General features: G+C 42.1%; 2 protein-coding genes across 5 annotated transcripts in view; one reads left to right on the forward strand and one right to left on the reverse strand.

Annotated features, from left to right (window-relative positions):
• MGAT4D (MGAT4 family member D) overlaps positions 1-5,695 on the reverse strand; it is a 33,141-nt gene extending 27,446 nt beyond the window's left edge. Inside the window, exon 1 of the mRNA XM_030450684.1 lies at positions 5,605-5,695. Coding sequence (XP_030306544.1) covers positions 5,605-5,695 — 91 coding nt within the window. The remainder of the gene's footprint in view (positions 1-5,604) is intronic.
• A 4,811-nt stretch (positions 5,696-10,506) lies between these two features.
• Positions 10,507-20,582, forward strand: ELMOD2 (ELMO domain containing 2). Of its 4 annotated transcripts, none has more exons than XM_030450555.1 (9): positions 10,507-10,549; positions 10,966-11,113; positions 11,954-11,982; positions 12,926-13,020; positions 13,826-13,955; positions 14,758-14,891; positions 15,509-15,577; positions 16,099-16,232; positions 16,563-20,582. In XM_030450555.1, exons 2-9 carry the CDS (start codon positions 10,969-10,971, stop codon positions 16,718-16,720), a joined length of 894 nt encoding a protein of 297 aa, XP_030306415.1. In that variant the 5' UTR covers positions 10,507-10,549; positions 10,966-10,968; the 3' UTR covers positions 16,721-20,582. The 4 variants fall into 4 exon arrangements, with proteins under 4 accessions (XP_030306415.1, XP_030306412.1, XP_030306414.1 ...); XM_030450552.1 differs by having other exon boundaries at positions 10,539-10,767; XM_030450554.1 differs by lacking the exon at positions 10,507-10,549 and adding an exon at positions 10,562-10,613.
• The last annotated feature ends 2,823 nt before the right edge of the window (positions 20,583-23,405 follow it).

The raw sequence follows: 23,405 nt of genomic DNA on the forward strand, positions 1-23,405 counted from the left end.
GGAAGGGCTGAGGGAGCTGGGGGTGTTGAGGCTGGAGAAGAGGAGGCTCAGGGGAGACCTCATCACTCTCTCCAACTCCCTGAAAGGAGGTTGGAGCCAGGGGGGAGTTGGGCTCTTTTCCCAGGCAACTCTCAGCAAGACAAGAGGGCAGGGTCTCAATTTGTGCCAGGAGAGGTTTAGGTTGGAGATTAGAAAGAATTTCTTTCTGGAGAGGGTGATCAGCCATTGGAATGGGCTGCCCAGGGAAGTAGTGGATTCTCCGTGTCTGGAGATATTTCCAAAGAGACTGGATGTGGCACTCAGTGCCATGGGCTGGGAACTGCAGCGGGAGTGGATCAAGGGTTGGACTTGATGATCTCTGAGGTCCCTTCCAACCCAGCCAATTCTATGATTCCATGATAGGACATGGCATGTGCTGCTGCAGATCATGTATCTCTGAGGTCTCTCAGTGCTCAGGCTGGTTTATTTTACACAAAAGGGAAGGTTAAGAGGCTTCTAATCATTCCCACTCCTCCATCCTCTCTATCCTCTGATGTCAGGTGGGCTGCAGAATAGGAGGAGACAGATAAATTTAGGCAGGCCCAGCTCTCATCCAGCTGGCTGCAACCCTTGCCCAGCTGTGGGCAGGGCTGAACATGCAGTGAGGACTCTCTCACCATGGTTTTATAGCTCTCTGTGTAGGCATCTAAGCAAGCAGAGGCAGCAGCCATGTCCTACAAATACATCAAATAGTCTTTGAGATTCCAGACAGTGGAGAACAGCAGAGGGACACTGCATTAACCCAGGAAAACAAAAAGATGTGTGCCAGCAATCTATGGGTTAAGTTAGGGTTCCTCTGTGCCCATCCAGAGGATATGCTGGGAAGAGTATCAGAATTGCTTTCCAGCATTAAAACTAAACACTTCTAACTTTTTAAAGACAAATCAAAGTGAAAAGTTGAATTTTAAAAGCTAATTTTATAATGAAAGGGAACTTGCTACTGAACCATTTCCATATGCACCTAGCTGAAAATAGATATGCAAACTTGTTTCAAAGAAAACACAGCTTAAGTCCTAATATTTTCTTAAATGTTGGCAAACAATTCTCATTTTAGATCGAAGTCTTTCTTCCTATATTAGAATGCAGTGAAATTTCATCTGAGGACATCAGCATATGGGAAAGTAATTCTATTAAAAAATTGGAAAAATGCATAAATTGAATGGATGTTACATGGTGTTTGCCCATAATTAGTACACTTTAAACATAGTAATTTGGTTTCTTAACAGCAGTGGAAAAATCTCATTTGAATATGGTCTTTATCAGCTAAATACAAAGTAGTCATTTGCTTCAGACAATTAAATGGTTATTGCATCATTCTGGTTAGTATTTTAAATATTTTTACTGTTTTGCTTGATGTTCACTCTTTTATACACAGAATCAAATGCCTACCCACTAAAGTATTTCTGGATAAAACCACGTTCCTCAAGACTCAATGTGCCACTTTAGGAAAGCTTGAAGGTCATAGGTTTACACCTGTTTAAATACAGGTTGTGATGAGACACCACACAGCACACAAAGAGGCATCTGAAACGTTCCTTTCCCTACAAACCCCAACAGTAACTACTCCCATTTTGTACCTGAATCTTTATAAGATTTATGACTCAGTTTCTCTACCTGTGAGGACAAGGCAGCCACTATTCTGCCTGAAGTAATTGCTAGAAGCAGCAGCCTCTGAGTGCAGTAAATCAGGCATTTAGAAGCCACTGTTCAGCTTTTGTGTGAGCCTTGGATATGAATTTGGTTATAAAATTTGGGATCAGTAAATACTAATTAAGTCCTATTTGCAATTGCTCTGTGTGTGTGTGTATATATATATATATATTTAAACACCTAAATGCAGAACTATGCAAAGAAACTGAGGAAAAAAAATCAGTGGGCTGGAGAAACTTTTTTCTTACCACACTCTGCATGTTGGCCACATCCTGACTGCAATTTGGGGCAAAACCTGGGTATGCAAAAAAACCCTCTATGCCCTCAGTTCCACTAGAAGGAAACAAATGCCTGAAGGCAAGGAGGGAAGATGTAGCCCAGCAGTCAGCTGGGAGAATTAGGGAAAATGATGGTTAAACACAGCTGGACTGGCCTAGAGGAGGCAGGAAAATTGCCTTCTGCATGTTCATTAATCAGCTGTATTGGCTGAAATGAGAATGGTGCAATTCAAGACTCCTTATCAAATCTGTCAGTTTGCCACTATTTAAGTGAAGCTTTGAGGCAGAGCCTGCCAGCTGGGGCTGGAGAGGAAACCTGCAAAGAACTCTGTGACAAATGACAACCTCCCAGTAGCCTGCACTGGGGTACTCAGCAGGAGCTGGGGTTGGCCAGGCAAAGTAAAGCATCCCAGGGTGGACAGAGAGTATTGAAAATAAAAGCAATGTGCAATCAGCTGTTTGGGGCATCTACATTACTGTATTTCAGCTTAAAAAAAATTTCTTTCATCAGAAATACCTCTTTAACCCTTTCTAGTCCTTTTCCTGATTAAAAGTCATGAAATAATGAAAAATTTATTACAATTTGACAAACCTTAAGTGAGCTTCTGTGAAAGCAATTAAATATAAACAGTTTCTCCCTTCTTCACCCCACCTCAGAGGAATAACTGAAGGAATCCAGGTTGCACAATGTTTGACTCAGCATGTATATATTGAGATGCTTAGGTACTTGTGACCTCATATTTTAGCATCACTTTCTTTTAACTTCCAGACAAAGCTTAATTTACTTGGATAAAGTATCCCACTAATTTAGGTGAAGAGAACAGCAACATATTATAAATCTATTCAAAGAGATTCAATCTTGTAACCCCTACAAGCAAGATGAAGAGCTGCCACATGAAGGATCCCATTCAACCTCATTGCTGGGACTTCTGCAAAGTTCACTGTTATTCAGCCAAGACAAAGTTTCTTCGTTCAGAGAGAGTCTTTCTTCTGACAAAACATCATCTAAGTTCATAATGAGCTTTTACTGCAGTTGCCTTCTCTTTTACTGCTTTTCAAGATTTGCTACCTTATCATGTTTAGTGTTTTTGTGTAACTGTGATATTTCTTGTTGATTAGTATTTACCCAGAAAACTAAAAACTGTGTGAGAAAGTCACTAAAATCACTACACACAGTGCAAGTTGCACACTCCTTTCCATAGAAATCTATATGAAGAGTATTTATGAGAGTCAATACTTCTGGCCAGGTGAATAAACAAGTGGATTGTAACCCAGTTGCACAACAGTTGGAACACCTGCAACATCCTGACAACAACCTTTATTTACCATTTCAACATCACTACAAGGTATAACAACAAAGATAGAAACCAGACTGCTGATGCTTAGTGGGATATACTGTAAAAAATGATCAAGAGCAGCCTGAATGTTTCAGTGGGGAAAGGAGAGAAGGAAAGTGACATAAGAAGAGGTTTAATAAATGAGTGGAAGAAAATGAGATGGAGAACGTTTGACAATTGAGTGAGATGGGAGCTGAGCAGCTGAGACAGTTCTCAACTTCTCAGTAACAGGTGGAGGAAGTGAAAAGTGCAATAAAAAAGAGAACAAACATTGCAGTTTGAGATACTAGAAAAGTGGGACTTCCTGCAGTGTTCTGGGCATGTCAGAGGAGAGGCAAGATCAGCAGTGCAGAAGAAGAAAGGTTTAACAATGTCTAAGCAGAGCTGTTTTCAGAGAAAAACATTAATTTCAAAACTACCCTCTTAAAAAGATACCCCAATAACAATACAGCATCGATTGGTTTGCTCCAAATGTTTCTCCCTCTGTAGAAAAAGGTAACAATACAGGGAAGTTCTTGGGGTTTTTGTGTGGGTGGAAGGCTTTTGTATTTTAAGACCACTCAGAAGAAAAGACTTTTTCCCGTGAAATAAACTTGATACAAAGTCATTCACCACATTGTTACTCCCGCCCTTAATTACCAGAATCACACCTCTTATTTACACCTTGGTGAGATTTACCAAGCTTAAGAGAATCTCTCTCTAAACACTACATATTTGCACTTGTAATAGTTAAAAGTTTAAGTAAACAGTGCTAAGAATAATTAGGAAAATTATACTCTCTGAGAGGAGTTAGTTCTTCTGTTCATGACAACTATGGGAAAAGCTAAAACACATATACATATGTACCACAACATACCACAACACATATTACCTCTCTGACCTGAAAAAAACCCAAAACCAACCAACCAAAAACAAAAGCCCAAAGCAAACCACCACAGCAGAATGCACAAATGCAGAATGAAGATGGAGTTTCAGCCAGGATGAGTCACAGAACACAAATCACTGTGTAACATGGTGATGAGTAGCACCTGGGGATGGAACAAATGCTTTTGTTCTATCATCTCCTGGATCTTGGTTTCTTAAGACACACCCTGCTTCGACTTCTGGGTCTCCTTCCCCATTCCTACCAGATGCCACTGAGAAAAGTGTCAAGGGTTTTAAGACATAGTTGGCAAGAAATGATAAAGTTAGGAGGATCAGCACTGTCTGGACTATTCACTATTCCCTTGTGGGGCCAAGATCTCTACTGCCACTTGTATTTGTTACAGAAACAATTAACAGAAATGAATTAACAGCTACTTGGAGTTCTGTGTTAATCCCGGACATTACTAATTCGTTTATTCCAGTTGTTTTGCATCAGTAGAACCAGACCTTTTGCAAAGGAAGCACTTAAAGATCCACGCTGTCACTGTCACCCCAAACAGTCACTTAAGAAGCTATTTGGAGAGATTTTCTAATTTATTTCAGAAAATAGCACCAGCTTTATCTTTCCCGTGTAGGCTCAGAGAAACTTAGACGTGGCTTTCTGTAAATCTGTGCACCGTGTGCCAGCCACATAACCTACTAAAAAGAAATCATGTAATTCTAAAGTTTAGCAATAAAAAAAATTAAAACTCTGATATTTTTTCTCTGCATTGAACACAACATGCTGCTGGAAACATAAACACGGAAAAGCGCCTAACAGCTGCAGAATAAATAATGCTGTTTTGTTCTCCCTGAGAACTATTCATAAAACACAAGATGACAGCCACGGCAATCACCTTGCGACTCGCTCTTGCTATCCTAACGCAGTGTGGGTCTCAGCCACTTTGATTTTAATTGTTTATTAAATTCCCATGTCATTTTTAACTCGGACAGGCAGCACCCGAGGATCCAGCCCTGTGCGCTGCTACACAAACCTCTACCTCGGTGCTCCGTGACCCCGCACCCCCAGCCTGACGCGGGGCCAGAGCTGCCACAGAGCCGGGCGGGAAGGGCTGCGGGGCAGCCTCGGATTGCGGGCACCGACCGCACACCGGCGGGGCGACCCGACCCCTCCCGCCTTCTGACCTCCCCGCTGCCCCCAGCCAGCGCCCCTGCCTCGCTGCCGCTCGCCGGGGCAGCGTTATTCTCCCCCCGGTGCCTCCGGGATGACCCCGGCCGTCGAGTGCGGCCAGGAGAAACGAGCCCGGCGGTACCCCCGACGGCTCGGCCCGGGATCTGCAGCAGGTGCCGCCGGTCCGTCCGCCCGCCCCTCACAGCCCGGCTGGATGCAACGGGTCGCCCCCGCTTCTCCCCCCACAGCTGGTGCCCGTTCTCACCTCGGTTCCCCTCCCACGCCGTGGACCACAGCAAGGGCAGGGCGGTACCGAGGCACAGAACCGCCAGGAGCGGGCCGCGCCGGAGCCGCATCTCCCGGCGGGGCTCTGCCCCTACGACGCCCGCTCCGCCACCCCCTCGCCCGCCCTCCCGCCGCGGCTCTGCCGCCTCCGACCGGGCAAGTGCGGGGCGGGCGTGTCCCTGCGGCGTTAACTTGCCGGTCCGCCCGCCCCCTGTGCCCAAAGGGGCCGGGGCAGCTGGGGAGGACATGCCCCGGCTATTCCACACCTCGCTCCTCTGTCAGGCAGAGCCGCCCTGCCCTGCCCTCCCGCTCCACGCGGGATGCGCGGGAGCCCGTCGGGAGGGACCGCGGGATGCAGCGGTGGCACCGGCTCCTCCCGCCCCAGGGTTTTGCCACTGGAGACATCAGCCCGAGAGCCCACGCCAGTTCCCGCTGCCGAGCCGAGAGCCCCCCGTGGCAGAGCCCACCCGTGACATGAGCCCCACCCGTGCCAGCTACGATCCCAGCTGGGAACCTCCTGACTGCGAGAATTATAGGCGGTGTTTTTACAGAAAAAAAAAAAAAAACAAAAACCAAAACCAAAATACACTCTAGCAGCTCAGCACTTAGGCAGGTCCTATTTAGCCCAAGCCACAACGTAATGGTTATGAGTATTTGGTTCATTTAAAGCCAATGATGCATTTGTTTGCATGCTGCCGCTGAGATGCTATCAGGAAGCCAAGCTGTAATGTACAATTAATGCAGACATTTAGTGTGGTCAGATGAAACCAAGCTTTTCCAGTTCATCTCTAAAGAAAAGGTAGAAAAAAACAGCTGCAGAATCCAACCTGATGAGATTCTAATGTGCACTGGAAAAGTGTTTTTTTTACTTCTGATTCATATATGTGCCTTCCCATTATGCCCAGCACACCTCCTTCCTAGGTCCTCAGCAAATGAACAATTCAACACTGTGTATATACAGATAATCTTGTGACTGGATCCTTTGGGTCACCTCACCCATCCCACCCATCCTCTCCTCCCATGGGCTCAGCTGCTCTCCCTTGGAACTGCTACATCAACAGCCTGGCAGTGGCTGGTGGTGTCCTAGGCAGGTTTTGTCTATCCTGGTCCTCTCAAAGAGGACAATTACTAAGAAATAGAACATAATACTTTATTTATCCAACGGATGTAGAACTTTATATAATTTGGTTTGCAAAAAATACATTATTAATACAATCTCTCTTCCCTTTTTTTCTCTATTTATTTACTCAACTGTTTTATTCACTCAACAGTTATTTTATAACTGTATCTCACACCAAAACCCTAGATTATTTGTGTTGTGTAAAGCAAACCAAAACCCTACACCCCCTGGTGTCCAGACACGAGTAATGCTAGGATCCTAATGCGGGTGCTGCCTCAGGTGCTGCTGCTCCTTATACTACCACCTGTATCTGACTTTTTGGGAGTTAATCCCGAGATTCCACAAACTGTACTTCCCTGCTTTTCTGTTAGTGTAAAAGTCCCCTGTTTGAATGACGATACGGATGGGCTTACTTATCTTCCTACTAAATGCCTTGAATTATAAATGTTATGATTCATTAATAATGCAGGAGACTGCTGGTAGTCTGCAGCAGTGTATAAATGGAGAGCTAAAACCTGAGTGTGGCTCCACAAATCACCATGAAACCTCAATATTCCTGATCTGTACTCACTCTAAGTTTCCTTCTTCCGTTTTGGACTCTCTGGTATTTTCACTGACAAATCTTCTTTAAACTACACTATGAACGTGTATTTATAAGTGTTCATATTATGACTCAATCCTCTCACACTATTGCTTCCCCATCACCATTTCCTCCTCCAAGCTCACAAACTAAAAGCTCAAGGCACTACTTTTGATGGATGCTCAGTGTAGATTTTGGCACAGTTCTAAATCTCTATTTTACTGCAAATAAGAGGATGAAATCTCATGCGTCGTGACTAAAATGCCTCTTAAGTGACTGGCTGGTGTTTCATCTGTTATGAAGCCAAAGTGAACACGTAAATTATGTGGCCAAGCAGGACAACAACTGAAGCTAACAGAAATCTAACATACACTTAATTTAGGTTATTTTCAGAGCCAGGAAGAAAAAAAATCCACACAACCATCATGTATTTCCAGAAACTAGTTACAAACTTACACACTGTACAAGGAACATCTGTGGAGACTGTCACTGAATCCCTTAGATGTTATTTATGAAGGCTGACTCTAAAGCAGATGCAGTTACTCAGATCTCCTGAGTTGTGGTGATCATTTACTTAATGCTGACTTTGTAGATTGGTGCATTAACTTATGAGATAATGCATTAACTGTTCAAAAAAAAAAAAAAATCTAATTACTGAAAATGTCATGACCTTCCACTGCCTTGGGACCTGCTTGCACACAGACCCTCTTCCTTGCCTCATGCTTTCCTAGTATTTCCCTCCCAGTGCTCTCTTCGTGTATTACTGAAGAGCTATGTACAACTGGAAAAAGGAGGTTGTTTCAGACCAGTTCTACCTCTCAGCATCAGACTTCTAGCATTTTTGGCAAACTGATCATCTTTAAAAATAGTCTATAGAAGACTCAGCTGAGTAACCTCTAATTCTTACACTAAGCAAGTAGTTTGGTGCATAAGTTTCATCAAGGCAGCCTAACTGCAAGAAAAGAGCTTTTAGGCTTGTCCTCATGCTTTGTAACTCAAAATTTCTTTCCTTGCTGATTGTCTTACATTTTTCACTACTGTTTTCACACATCTGTGTGTAAGCAAGAATAGAGATAAGAAAGATTAAATATTTGACAAAATACTGGCACAGGGGTGAAACCAGTAACATTATTTTGCATGTGTTGGAGCTGTCCTTCATGTACAAGGGTACACGAACAAAGAATAACTACAAGTAATAATAGGTAACACTTGGTGCCATGGAAAATTTTCTCACTGTGTAGAGATCCAGCTGATATTTCTGGTTAAAGTTCCCTTTTATTTGTCTTGCTGTTAAGAGAAAGCACGTGAAACAACATACTAAGAAATGAGATTTTAGAAGGTAAACAACAGATCATTATCCTTCCTTCAACCAAAGCCTCTGGGAAGGTAATGCTGGAAAGCAAGTACTGAACACAAGGAGAAAGAGAGAACCTTTTTACTCAAAGTATTGCTTCATTTTTTTTCTTGTTCTGGGTTCTGGATATCTTGGACCAATTTATATATAGGTAATGTGATAGAACCATCATGCCATCCTGCCACCAATTAGGAATAATTTTCAATAGAGAGAAATATTTTTAAATTTATTGTCATCTAATAGCACTGTAGTGATTTAAAAGCCAATTACTCACTTGAGTCACTCCTCATAGTTTTTAAGAGTAGGAATCAGCCCTGCAAACAACATCAATGTTTCCCACCCATGAAACTCTGCACCCTCACGAGTGTAAAAATCCAAAGGAAGGATGCCAAATGTGTCAGTGTACCCTGTGAAACCTGAGATGCAGCACACCAGACCTGCTGCATGGCTTTTGATTCTGCATAAAACGCACTACAATTTCCCTGCATTAAAAAAAAACCCGTATCAGCATGTGGCCAGCCAAGTCTGTCAGCTCCCTTCCAACCCTCCAAATTTTGCATACAATTTAGAGGAACAGGAATTACTTCTGATTACCAACCCATGTTTACTGAAATAATTACTAATTATAGCACAATGGAAGATTGACCAGAACTAAATTAAACACTTAGGCTGAACCTCGATTCAGCAATGGCAAAGGATCCAGGGCAAAGCACTCCCACTTAGAAGCATCATTATTTTTTTTCAGTTTTTTTTCCTTTGAGGAGAGGCTGAGGGAGCTGGGGGTGTTCAGTCTGGAGGAGAGGAGGCTCAGGGGAGACCTCATCACTCTCTCCAACTCCCTGAAAGGAGGTTGGAGCCAGGGGGGGGTTGGGCTCTTTTCCCAGGCAACTCTCAGCAAGACAAGAGGGCAGGGTCTCAAGTTGTGCCAGGGGAGGTTTAGGTTGGAGATGAGAAAGAATTTCTTTGAGGAGAGGGTGATCAGCCATTGGAATGGGCTGCCCAGGGAAGTAGTGGATTCTCCGTCCCTGGAGATATTTCAAAGGAGACTGGATGTGGCACTCAGTGCCATGGGCTGGGAACTGCAGCAGGAGTGGATCAAGGGTTGGACTTGATGATCTCTGAGGTCCCTTCCAACCCAGCCAATTCTATGGTTCTATGATAATTCAGCAAAATTTATAAGATCTTGCTGACAAACACTGCCTTCAACTGCAGTAGAGGGAAGGTTTAAGTCTTCAAGCACAGCTTTGTAAACACTCAAAAAAGAACAAGCCATCCTAAACAGTACTTTTAAGGCAACACAAATTAGTTGATGGCATTAACTAGTGAGGCCGTACGCTTATTTCGGGCCAAAGTATTAGGTAGGCTGCTGCCGCCCGTTCCTTGGGGTCAGCCCTGGAGTGAGGGTACAGTGGGCTGCACGGTGTAATTGAAATCTGTGCCTGTGGGCAGATTTAAGGAATCTGTCAGCGGGCTTGTAGCCAAAGCCTCCGGGCTCCCGGTGCTTCCCCCCAGCCAGGCTGCCGGCTCCCACAGGGCACAAGCCAGCCCGGGGCTCCCTGCTCTCCCATCACCTTTAAACCACAGCCAAGCGGCTACACCCGCCATCAGTCTCCCTCCCGGGATTCCCTCCGGGACAGCCGGCAACACCCTGACAGCCTCGGGAGCCGGAGTGCTCCTCAGCCCCGGGGAGGCGGCAGCGGGCAAGAGGAGAGCGCAGCGGGCTGAGGGAGCGGAGCCCATGGCAGCGTTCCAAGGAGGGAGCGAAGCTCAGCACAGCTCTGCCCCCCATGGCACGCTACCGCCACCGGGAAGGAGGAGGAGGCCCCTTCCTCCTAACCTGCCCTTCCGTCCCGTTCCCCGATCACTTCCAGGTCGGGGGGAAGGCGGGAAGAGGCTTCCGGCGGGAAGATGCGGGGGGTAGCGGGGCGCCTCTAGGTCGCCGCCACGGTGGGAGCGGATAGACTGCGCTCGGGGTGCCGGGGGTGCCCTCCGCCCCTCACCGCGGGGCCGTCCCGGGGCTACTGGGGGTGCCCTCCGCCCTCACCGCGGGGCCGTCCCGGGGGTGCACCCCACCCTCGCCCGCTGACGGGTACCGGCTCCTAAGGGTATCCGGGTTGTGTGGGGGCGGGTGAGGATGGCGCTGAAGGGGGGGAAGGGGGGATCTGCCTTCCTCATCCCCCCCACCGGGGAGGGATGGTGGCGGTACCGAGGCGGTGAGGCTGGGTATGGAGGGTACCGCCGTGGCCCTCATTGTAACGCGGGTGTTTTTATTTGTTTCCTGACGCAGAAGATGTTGGTTTACTTCTGGGGGTTCCTCTACAGCAACTACCTGCGGTTTTGGCTGAAGTGGATCGTGAGGCTGCTGACTGGGAAATGCGAGTTGCAGCGTCTGATCGGTGGCTCGAAGGCGGGGGCTCAGCGGACCCTCAGCATCGGTAATTGTGGAGGAGGTGAAACCCAGGGGTGGCTGAGGTCTGGAGAAAGCGGAGGGAAAAGCAGCCCCTGGGAAACAGTCCCTGGCCCCAGTGCAGACTACGTGGTTCCCCTGTTCTCTGATTCCTGGGATGTGCTGTCAGAATCCCAGATTCCCTGCCGTGCCTGCTTGTGCCATGGTTTGGGAACCACGGGGGGAGTGGATCAAGGGTTGGACTGGATGCTCGCAGAGGTCCTTTCCAACCCGGCTGATTTTAAGACTGTGAAAGAGGTTGTTATAGTTAGCTTCAAAAATCAATCTTAAATTTGGCCCCACAGCCTTCCCATCACTTTGTGTATGTTTCTACCTGTTACCAAAAAAACCCCTTAACACCACACAGAACAAATATAAATGCGTTTTCTTTAGGGAAGGAGGTAAAGTGATTAAATGCACAGTTCTGTTTTATGCAGAATTTTGGTCTAAAATACAGGCTTAAGCTACTTCAGTTTTCCCCATTTTAACAGCAGCTTGAAGAACTGACTTCCCTTATTCTTGGGTAACACATTGTTAGAACTGAAAAATACCAAGAGCAGTTTTTGTCTTTGCATCTTTTTAGATTTGTCTTTGTACATGTAATTGATGTTTTAAAGAAGTATTTGCAGCACTGTATTCAAGGATTATCTAAATGAAAACCTTCAGTTACCTCATAACTGCTAATTTTAAGATAGAGTAATTTTTGATGAATCACATGTGTAAAAGGGATGCAAAATTTTATAACACATGCCACAAGAACACCTATTGTCAGTTATTTGAAACAATTGGTCTCAATTGGACTGTGACATTTACTCTTTTTATATTGCAGAATATTCACTGGAATCATCAAAGAATAAGGTAAAAGACACAAGACACCAAACTGTTAGAAAACTTCCTTTCAGAGCCAGATCTCAGAAAAGAACTCTTGGATTTATTTTGAGAGTGGAAGAAAGTAGGGGAATCAATGGCAGAGAGGAGGCACTGTGGGAGAGACAGCATTGTGGGTTCTGTACAGTAGGTTTAGTGAAGATTTCTCAAAAATAACCCTGTGTCCCTTCAGATCTCTGAAAGATTACTTGCTCTTCAGCAATAAGTCAGCTGAGCCATTACACAGAGGTTCTGTTCTTGGAAAGGGTCATTTCTACCTGTCACAACTAGCAGTTTTTTTTTTAGAAACAAGAAATGTGATAAATGATGCTGATAAAGCAATTTAATGCCATCTAAATGTGTGTCTTCAGTTGTTAAAAAAAAATAATTCGAGTTTGCAGGTAGACATTTAACTGAAAAGCTCATTCCAAGTGTTCTGTAGCAGTTAGACATAAGCTAACACTTTAAATCCTCAAATTTATCTATTTTGAACAAAACTTTTCTTCTTCAGGTAGTGGGGTTTACTTTGTGTTCATTTCACCCCAGCATTGAAACTTTAACATAATTAGTTCACTCTCTCTTGATTCTGGAGGATTATTTCCTCACGTTTGCTCCTGAGTAGCTGTGTTTGTTTCAACTGGGTCAGGAAGAACATCTTCCAATTCAGTGTTTGAAAGCAAAGGGGAACCTAGACAAAGCAACTCCTCTGCAAACATTTGGGTCTGAAAAAGTTACAAAGTATGCTTTTATGTCATTATTTCAGATCTTTTACTTGCAATTTTAGCCCACATATTGGAAACATTTACAATAAATTGACAGCTCTCCTTTTATAGTAAACAATACATGTGTGGCAGGTATAAAAAGGCTGAGAAAGAGGAATAGAGGAAATATTTCTACATTTCTCATAACATCTTCTACTGTGTCAACTTCCTAGGTTTTAAGAAATGCTGTAAAAGCTGAGGAAGCTGAAGTGGAGAAGTGTGTCAGAGATATAATGAAAGAAAAGAAAATTGAACAGAAGGATACAAGGTATGTTTGGAACCTGAACCTAAGTTCCTCATAGCAGGTAATGCTGACTTTTTGGCACTTTCTTGCAGTAACTTAGTCTGATCTAATATATAGGCCATTCAGCACTAATCTTCAGATTGAAATTAGAATGTAAGGTATGGTTATGTCTTCTTCAGTTCTAGAAAATAATTTGCAGTTTTAATTGGCATGAATTTGGGATAACTGCATTTCTAGCTTGCAGGTCCCTTTTACTTCCTCTTTCTAAGTAATGTGATTGTCACATAGATTGATTACAGCAGCTATATAATTGCTTAGGTATATTTAGGAGAGTACAGTGATGCAGATGAATGCAGACATTAAAGCAGCATAAGTAATTATGAGTGATTGATATAACAAGCTGAATAGTCAAAATTTTAAACCTCAATGAAAGGCTGCTTTGAACCTTTAAGTATTTGTGACTAAGTTTCAATTGAAGATGTACAGAAAGTTTAGGGGTAGGTGAAGGTATGGGTCAGGATGGTGCATGGAGTGCTCCTGTGTCATCACAGATTTTAGTGATTTTTTTAATTCCATGATATAAATGAACAGGACCTGACTGTGCAGCACTGAAATTGGCTGCAGTTTTTGCTTCAAGTAGAACTAACACCCATATAACAGTATAATTAATCAATATGCTTTACTTTGAAAGATAAACATAAAGCACTTCCTAATTCTAGTGTTGATGTTGTGTCCATGTAAGAAAGATCTTATCTGGTAGTTCAAGCAAGAATTAATGGCTCAATATGTCTCTTAATAGCTTCTATCTGGTGTTCTGTTGTTATTTCAGGTTTAAGACAGGTCTGCATATATCCATACTGCAGATATCAGGTTATAAAAGACTTTACTTGAATGTGGAAAACCTGAGGAAGGTCCCATATGATTCAGAGAACGAAGAACATGAGGAACAGTTAATTGAGGTGAAAATAATCTTTTAAATACAAAAGCAGTTTGGGTTTTTTCCCTCCAAGTCCAACAGCTTGAACTAGTTAATTGGTAGTATTCCTACCAGCTGGCCTATTTAAAGCTCTTTTCTACTTCCTGCTAAGCCTTTATAGAAGTGACACATTAAAAATGATACTTAACCTTATGCACATGCCTAGCTTTGTAAACCAATAATTACTACAGAAAATAAACAACATTAGTGTTTTCTTATTACTGCATCCCAGTCAGTGTCAGGAGATCTATCCTGGAATGATAATGCTGGAAGATAAAAACTATTGGTAACATATTTTAAACAACAATAAATAATAGCAAGCAAATAATATAATAATGCTTGAGGCTTTTCTTGCATAGCTCCAACTGTGCAAATATCTTAGCATGTAATTTTTGTAGCTTTTCATAACTATTTCAACTGTCTGGGTGTGTCCTGATATTGAGGTGTTAAGTAAACATTCACTGGGAATTTGTATTTTGGTTTATAGCCTTCCTATGATACAAATTAATTTCTGAAGTGAAACAAGTATTTGTTTCTTTGGTGTTTATACAGTGCTGTGGCTCTGAAGGGCAATTGTTGCATTTGGTAAATGTAATAATTTTCACAATTGCTGGAAGGAGCCATTGTAATATGACTCCAAATGGCCACTAACAGAAAAGAACAGCATGCAGATTGTATCCTGTACCTTGGTGGAAGGTTTCTGATGTGCAGGAGTGAGTGTTCTGAATTATGGGACTTGGAATACTTCAGCACCTGGTGTGTAACATGGACTCCTCTTTGTGCAGCTCTGGAATTTGCTGATGCCTCATGAGAATCTGAGGGCCAGAATCACAAAGCAGTGGTGTGACATTGGCTTCCAAGGTGATGATCCCAAAACAGACTTCAGAGGAATGGGCCTGCTGGGGTTAGTGAACCTGGTGTAAGTGAAAATTAAATATTTAATTTCCCTTGTAACTCTTTTTCTGTATCTATGTGTGTTCTCCAGTTAGTGCTATTTCTAATAAAGACAGAATGGAAGCAAATAGAAATGGTGGCTTCTGCACAGTGAAAACCAGCATTTTCTGCTTAAGTCAGCATTTCTAGAGGCTGCACATCCATAAAGGTGTGATTGGGTAGAGGCCAACAAGCAAGAGGAGGAAGAGAAAGTGTTCCAAGACATCTTATTTTTCTGTTTGTGTATGATAGATGTGATGGGTTATACCTTATCAAGTAATTCATCCAAAGCTTTTAAAATTTCTGAATTAACTACTGTAATGAACAATAAACAAGTTTGCTAACTTTGCCAAGCTAATTTGTGGACTTGGGTGAATTTTATTTAATTATGACAATGTGGTTTGTCTTTCTTTTTACTGCATTAGTTCATGCTAAACATAGTTTCATTTGCCACCTTTTCCTTGGTTTGCATTTTGTGCTATTTTTCAGTACAGAGTAGTATTCAGCTTTAGTTTAAAGCTGCACATCTTGATGTTGAGCACATTAATATATTTTTAGATGCATTCCAAAAAAATAATTGAGGATCCTGTTTTACACTGGCAGGTATTTCAGTAAGCACTACACCCATGAAGCTCGACAGATCCTCTCTCGTTCAAATCACCCAAAGCTGGGGTAAGTCACTAGATGACTTTTTCTGGCATGTTCTGTGCCAGAGCTCATGAGAAGACTGCCAACTATGTGTCCTGAAAATAAAGAGGCAAATACTTGGCTTTTTTCCCATTAAAGGAGGAAAGAATGGCCAAAGGTGGAAGGCAGGAGAAACCAACCACAGAAATCAGTTTCAGGCTGGGAACCACATGCAGGGTTTGCTTTGATGTTTTGGTTTGTTTTTCCCCCCAGAACAGACCTTGGACAAAAATGTCCCATCTCAATACAGCCTAATGGAGGCATTTGCCATACTATTGTATAAGAAGCAAGGGGTTTTAAATAATATTTAAATAATTTTTAAAATTTTTAAATGATTTTAACATGCACCAGAGAATGGGAAGAGTTGAGCTATAGCCTGGAGTCTGCTCATCCAGTATCAGAGGCAAAAAATGACTCCCACAGTTACCCTAATGCAGAATGTTTCAGGGAAGCTTTGGAGTTCTTTGATTCATAAGGTAGAACATGATCTATGATTGGTGTTGCAGGTATTCTTATGCAATAGTTGGAATCAACCTGACAGAAATGGCCTACAGCTTACTCAAGAATGGTGCTTTAAAGCCTCATGTGTACAACATGGTCTCTGGATTGCCACAGATGGAGCACTTCCATCAGTTTTACTGTGAGTATTTGTAGCTTCTTCACTACAGACAACCTAGGGGAGGCCAGCAAAGCAGGATTCAGGGTTTTTGAAGTGTTTCCACTCTTCCCTCATTAGCCAGAACAAGCTGTTTATCTTCTGGATTAGGTATTGTACATTTCTGTAGCAAAATATTTAAGTATTAGGTGCATTTCCATTTAAGCAATAAATTTTGGTCCAAAAGCTTAATGTTGACCAGGATGGATGCTCCCTGTTTTATAAGACTGCATAAAGTCTAAAGGATCATTCTAGTCACAAGGCAAAAACTTGTGGAGGTAATTTTTGCAAATCTCTATTTTATTTTATTCACAGGTTATCTGGTTTATGAGTTTGACAAGTTCTGGTTTGAAGAAGAACCAGAAAGCATTATGCACTTCAACCATTACAGAGAGAAATTCCATGAAAAAATTAAGGGACTCCTACTGGATCATGATGTGGTACTAACCTTACAAAATACAAAGAAACCTTAACTCCTCTGCAGTCCATGGGATTCTGCAATTCTGCATTTAGATGGGAGTTCTAATGCTTCACCAGAAACTGTTTAACAATAGAACTTTTTTTTTTTTCTAATTAAAAAAAAAATAATCACAATTCAGTTATGAAAGCTTGGACAATCAACCTCTGTTTACAGGTCTTTATATGCTATTCTCCAAAGGACAGCTTTTTTAAAAAAAACCAACATGAAAGCCAACAAAACCCCAAACTCTCAAGAGCCTCTGGATCATTTGCTTTCATAATTTCTTTTGTGCTTCTTGGTGCAGGAACATTAAGCAGGTATTTGTGCTGCATTGTGTTTTCCTTTAATAGCTCTGACTGTTAATGGTCCTGACAATTCTTTTAGTTGCAGCTTGGTTTGAGGCTTTTTTGCATTCTTGTTCTGAACATCTAGTTGATCTCTAAATGTTAAATTCCTCTGTAGTGAAGAATTCCACCAAAAGGATTTATCAGTCACTTTTGATTCTGGAGAAGAGGCTTAATCATTCAGTGTTACTGATGTTACTCACTAGAAATTAATCCTGGCTAAGGAAGTGTTTTTGTCTGTGAATTTGTAATGGCAAATTCCTGTGCTTAGAAAAAAAAAAGCTTAATTTTCAAACTAAGAAAAAGAACCACAAATTACCAGCGTGAGGATCAGATCCTCAGACTAAAGAGATTCCTTCTAAAAAGATTTCTACTGTTAAAAAATGCAGTTCTTCCTAATCTGACTTCATACTTGTTGTCAGCCCTTTCTTTTGGCAGCTAATAGGGTATTCTCAGTGGGAAGTAAAAGAGATTTAGTTTAGCCCTTTTATAAAAAGTCCACTCATTAAAAACCTTTGTTGCACCTGCAGTCCCTTACTTGTGAAAATAAATTCACACTGGAGTTTGACTCTCTAACAGACACATTTTCCACAGAAGGGATGCAGCTGCAACATGGTCCTTAATCTTTGCATCCTCAGACAATCTAGTCAATAGGACTTCATATCTATAGTGACTAATTATTGCTTAAAGCAACTTGAAACAGATTTGGTATGACCACCACTTAATTTTCTAAAACCTACTATTAAATAAGTGCCTTCTGCTTTATTCAATCACTGTTTTATTTTGATTCTGTAACAGATCATAGCCTTAGAAGCTTTTGAGTTCTCTGGGAAAGACTCTTTCAGTATATACCTAAACAGCACACAGTAGCACAGAATTTGTATGCTAATAGAAGCTTTCAAGCCTCTTTTTTATTTTTCTTTAAATCATCTCAGGTGAATTAGTTAACCTTTAGTCAATGACTGATTCCTGAAGAATGCAACTTTTGAACACCAGAAGAAAAAGAAGACAAACCTTGGTTTGTGATAAGTGGTTACACTACATAAGTATTAAATGTATTCTTATATAACACTAAATCTTCTTGGAGATGAGCAATACCCAACTGGACCTGGTCCTAGGGAGCCTGCTTTAGGCAGGAGGTTGGGCTGGGTTATCTCCAGAGGTGCCTTACCACCTCAGTAATTCTGTGAGTCTGTGTTGTGCAACTTGTGACTTCTTGCACTGCATCCACCCAATCACTCTTGATGCTGCTGATCTTTGATTTGGGGGGAAAGCTCCTGATCAGGGTAGGCAGTATGTAGGTGGGAGGTAATGCAGTTCCTTTTTATATTTATGGTACCTTAGGTGTAGGTGAGAGTTAAACTACTTGAAAGTTTAACATGTGCAGGGGGGAGAAGGGTTCATCTCATCTGTGTTGGGTTGATGCTATTCTACTGAAAAAAAAAATAAGTGTGAAGGTGCTTGTAAGGAGAAGCAGCTCTTAGGGAGAGTATTTATGGTTATTCCATGGCTTTTTTTAAAATTATCAGCTAAACTGACTGGATTAGATACAAAACTGACAGCAGAAGGCTTAGTGCCTGCTACTCTCTGTAATTCTCAACCACTGAAAAAGCCAAGATCCTGTGGAGAGTGTTCTGGAGCTCTGTTTCTCTAATTCTTGTAGACATTCCTAAAGTCTGAGGAAGGAAGTAAAAAGTGGGCTCTTTCCCAGTGGCTGAAATGTTAGTTGTCTGTTACTTTCTCATTCCAGCTTCCATCATATTTGTCTTCATTAATAATTTTTGCTTTTGCTTGGAGATCTCACACAAGCAACATTAGCAGAAATAATCTACAGCCTGCTCTTTCCAGCCTTGAAACTTTCACTCAGCACCTTATTCACCAGGAGACTCACAGAGTGCTGAGACTTTTAAAGCCCAACCATCAAATTTCAGATTTGCTTTCATGCACCTAAAACATTTTAGTGCAGAATATACATTGACCCCATTGGTGAGATGCATCTTCATAAGCTTGTTTAAAAAAAAAATAAAAATCCAACCATCATCAGATGAGTGAGATATATGGGAATATATTAATTTGCATGTAGTAATTAAGTTCAATGTCTGTGTTAGGCTCCACTCCACCTTTCCAGTTAGAAGTTGTGTGTCAGTTTGTACTATTAAGTAGCCCAATCCTTCCATCTAGGAGTCACTGACTATATGTAGGTTAGTGTGTCCATTTTGCAGCAGTGGTAGGCTAATTGTATTATGGTGCTAGCTAGAAAATATATGGAAAAAGGTAAAACTGTGCTTAGGGAAAGGAAGAACAATGTTTTACTACTCAGCAGTACTTTATCCTATCTCTGTTGTATGGTGATAACTGTGAGATTAAGGAAGATTCAAAATGAAGGCAGCCACTTTTCTGCAAGTTGATATAATCCATTTGTTTATTGTCAGAATTTGTTCTACATGGTTTATTCTAAGAGTCTTACAACCTTAAAAAGACCTTAAATTCTCCTTATTTATGAACTGTCATGTTTTAAAATATGTGTTATCTTACTAGAACTTGCAAGCACCAATAATTTTATAACTTGCTGCCTCTTCAAAATACTCACTGTGGGAAAGCTTATATGCAATAGTAATTCCAGCAAAAAAATATACTGCAGACAACAAGGTGGTTCTCTAAATTTGTTGTTGTTCTTGTAGCAACTGTTTAACAAACTACCTCCACTTTTGTTGTTTAGTGTATTCTTGAAACACTGTGCCACTCCTGGACAAATTAATCTGAAGATAAGGAAAGACTGACATAAACAAAAGTAAAATCTGGTCACTTAATCAGTAAACACCTTGCTTCCTAAGTAGCTGACTCAACTGGAAAGCAATTCGAAGACTTGGGAAGAAAGAAAGTGAGAATGTTTTTAAGTGGCTGTGCTTCTGTCATCTGATAGAGCAGTGTAAGGATTTTGTCCTAAAGGACAATAGGAAAAGGGAACAAGCACCTCAGATAAATAGTTTTGGATTTTCACTCTGTGAGAAACAAAACAAACACAAACAAAAAAAAAATTAAACACATACACAATGCCCTGAGTGTTCATTTCAGTTTCTCCATCCTAGTTTAAATAGCAAACATTTTACAAAGAGATTTTGGCTAGCTTTGTTTTAAGAATTATGGTGATGAAAATGTTTGTATTTAGTTAGGTGGGACTTGAGCTGTCAGTGTTCTTGAAAATACTGCTAGTGAACATGTGGTGAAGATGTAATCTGTTGTTTCTTTCTGTCATACTTGTTTTGTGTTGCTGTAGTACAATGGTGTTCACTCTTTGGACAGATATTTCTTGTGCCAAGCTCTCTCTATTGCCTTTCTCTAAGGAAGAGCAAAAAACAGCCCAAGACACTTTGTGAGCAGTTTCTTCTCATCACACTGTCCTTGTACAGGTGCATACTCACAGAAATTTCTGTTTACTACACCATAAAAGCAATAATGTAAACTGTGATGTCTGTGTAATAGAAAGAGATGTTTACAGTGGTAGCAAATAAAGAACAACTTATTCCAAAATACTGGCAAGATTGAGTGCTATGTAGCAGTTTCCACTTAGCCATGCTCTCTGTTCATGCACAGGTACTGTGATGCAAGAAAAAGCTTTATCCTAGCTTCCTTTTCTTCACTTTTTTTTCTTTTTTTTTCCCTCTAGCCCCTTGTTTAGAGGACCTTGTGGTTTTTATACTGGGTTTGTGTTTGAGCCTAGGAAAGGCAATACAAAGAAATATTGCTGCAGCACAAGCTGTTGAAGTGGCAGCAGAGCATCTGGGTGTATGAAGCTAAACTGAACAGAGTAACAGCAGGAATAAAAGCTGAGCTGGCTCACATACCTATCCTAGTTTTTAAGAGATACCTACAGGTGCATCCTCTGAAGAGTTTCATGCTCTCACAGCACCAGGTGTTGATGTCAGGGTCCAAAGGAGGACCCTGGGCACTGGAACCTCATGCTCTAGCTGAGCCCAAGGCCAGGACACAAGGGCACACTGCACCATGTGCTCAGCTCACTGCCAACCCATATGCTGTCCTGCACTACTGTCTCCTTTTTTTTTTTTTTTTTGTTTTTTGCAGCTGTTTTAGTCTAAGCTGGATAGTTGCTTTTATGTATACAACAGCATCAAGTATTATTTTTATACAGTTAACATTTCATTTCTGATACAAGGCATCTCCTAGCTGCAGCATACCTTATTATTAATCAGCTACTAAGAAAGGGAACAGATGAGAGATTCCTGCTCAGCCACTCACAGGGATGTCAGAAGTTTGGAGAGTTAACAGCAGTGAAACTCATCAATGTGCACACCACCCAAACTGGTGGGGACTGGGCAGGCAGTGTTCCCTAGCTGGAGTACACTGGTGTGGCATCCTCATGCTCCAGCTTCCTGCTGTTGCTCTGAGTATCCCCATGGAATCCAAACTATTCCCAGCAGTCTCTTGCTGGTTTCTACACTACTGTTGAGAGGCTCAATCATAACAGTTTTAAAATGCTGCTGCAGGAGTACAGATAAGTAACTAAAACCATGTGAGAGGAGGGATCCAGAAGCTCAGAGAGCACCCAGCTGAGGAATCAGAGCCAGCTGCATGGCTTTCCCATCTCAAGCCCCATCTCTCTGCTTGGCCAACTCCTTTATTCTTTTTCATGCCATGAAAAAGATGCCATGCCAGCCTCTGCCACCTTAATTTAGGACACAACACCTGACACACCACAAGTACTACAGCAGAAGCTCCAGCATAACTCTACAAGAACCCCAGGGTGCTTTTCACAACTGTTTTGATATCAAATTTTCAGTCAGTTTCATACACCCCATAATGAGCTGCCTGCTTGCCTCAAACTAATGTAACACAAACATTCGCATGTTCCAAACACAACCCTCAGCTCCAACACCTCAAACTCAGGAGCTGTAAGATGCTACAATGGGAGGAGGAAGCACTATCAAGCTTTCATGTGTTATTAGCATCTGAGTAAGTTCAAAGACAGAGAAGAAGAAAAGTGGAGGAAGTTTACAGCATTTTTTTCCCCTCTAAGTAGAGAAAGCTCTATAAAATAAACTCCCACTACTCCATCAGCAGCACCCTGTTGCCACCAGGCTCCTACCAAGCTAGAAAAGCAGCACATTTCAGTGTCCAGTCACCAATTTCATCTCTAAAGAGAAAAAACATCTTTTTTTCCCCCCCCCTTGGCTCTGGGACTAACAGCCCTAACAAAACTCCAGTTCCCAGATGAAAGAGACATAATCTCAAAGCATACACAGCACAATACACAAGCGCTTCTAAAGCCAGACCAACCCCCTTGCCCAGCATTCCTACAATATGGATAGATAAAAACTTCAGGAATGTTCACTCACGTTTTCTCCAAGGTTTCCCATCACTGCATGCTGCCAAGTTGGACTCCTCCATAGCTTTGCTCTCAGCTCCCTTCCAGCTGCCAAAGAAGAGGTTACAGCAGATCTTGGCATCATAAATAAGCAACTGCCAGGTGGCCATTGGGTCTGCTGAGCAGCTCCACCCCTAAAAAATCTGGGAAAATTCATATCACCTGGCTCCTATTTATAGCAAAGCCCTTGTTAAAGGATGACCTGAGTTAGGCTTTGGTGCTTTAGTGACATGGTTAGGGAGGTAAGGAAGGGTACCAGAGCAAAACAAAAATAAGTTGCCTGGTAAAATGGCTCCTGTTACACAACAGAACCACTTGTGGTTGCCCCTTACTGTTCCAGGAGTTTTAACAGCAAATTTCCATGCTGCCTTGTAACCCCACTCTTGTCCTGGGGTGGGATGTGGAGCAAAGCTTTTAGGATAAAGAGATGCTTTTTGCCCATCTCTGGACAAATGGAAGATTCATGATAGGCTTAAATTCACTTTACGATGACAAAGACCTAAAAGAGAAATATTTTAGGGATCTGCAAACTTAAAAAAGGTCAACAGTCCACTTAGGGATGTGAGCTGAAGACTTCTGTGCCCACTTACTCAGCTGCCTGACATTACAATAAAGCACTGTGCTCTTCTGGCCTTGGCAGCTGAGGTTCAAATGAAGTCATGTTCTTCAAATCAGTGATTACAGCTTCAATTGAGTTTTGTTATTGGATACAGATGCAAACCAATCTGCATAGTCTCACATGCAGAAAGGCTATGTTGCTTTTTCAGGCTGTTTTATGTAGTCTTTATGTGGCTAAGCTATAAATGAGACAACTCACGTCCAAGCAGAACAAAAGGGAAGTCACTGAGACAAGGGATGTATGAGCAGTGCTGAGAAATCATAGAATCACAGAATAGGCTGGGTTGGAAGGGACCTCAGAGATCATCAAGTCCAACCCTTGATCCACTCCCGCTGCAGTTCCCAGCCCATGG

This window comes from Calypte anna, chromosome 4B (assembly GCF_003957555.1).
Source record: "Calypte anna isolate BGI_N300 chromosome 4B, bCalAnn1_v1.p, whole genome shotgun sequence".
NCBI lineage: Eukaryota > Metazoa > Chordata > Aves > Apodiformes > Trochilidae > Calypte > Calypte anna.

Coding starts and splice junctions, on each gene's coding strand:
- ELMOD2 (XM_030450555.1), top strand. CDS start 10,969: ATGTTGGTTTACTTCTGGGGGTTCCTCTACAGCAACTACCTGCGGTTT. Junction 11,983..12,925: donor TGGAATCATCAAAGAATAAG/GTAAAAGACACA, acceptor TCAACTTCCTAG/GTTTTAAGAAATGCTGTAAA. Junction 15,578..16,098: donor TCAAATCACCCAAAGCTGGG/GTAAGTCACTAG, acceptor TTGGTGTTGCAG/GTATTCTTATGCAATAGTTG.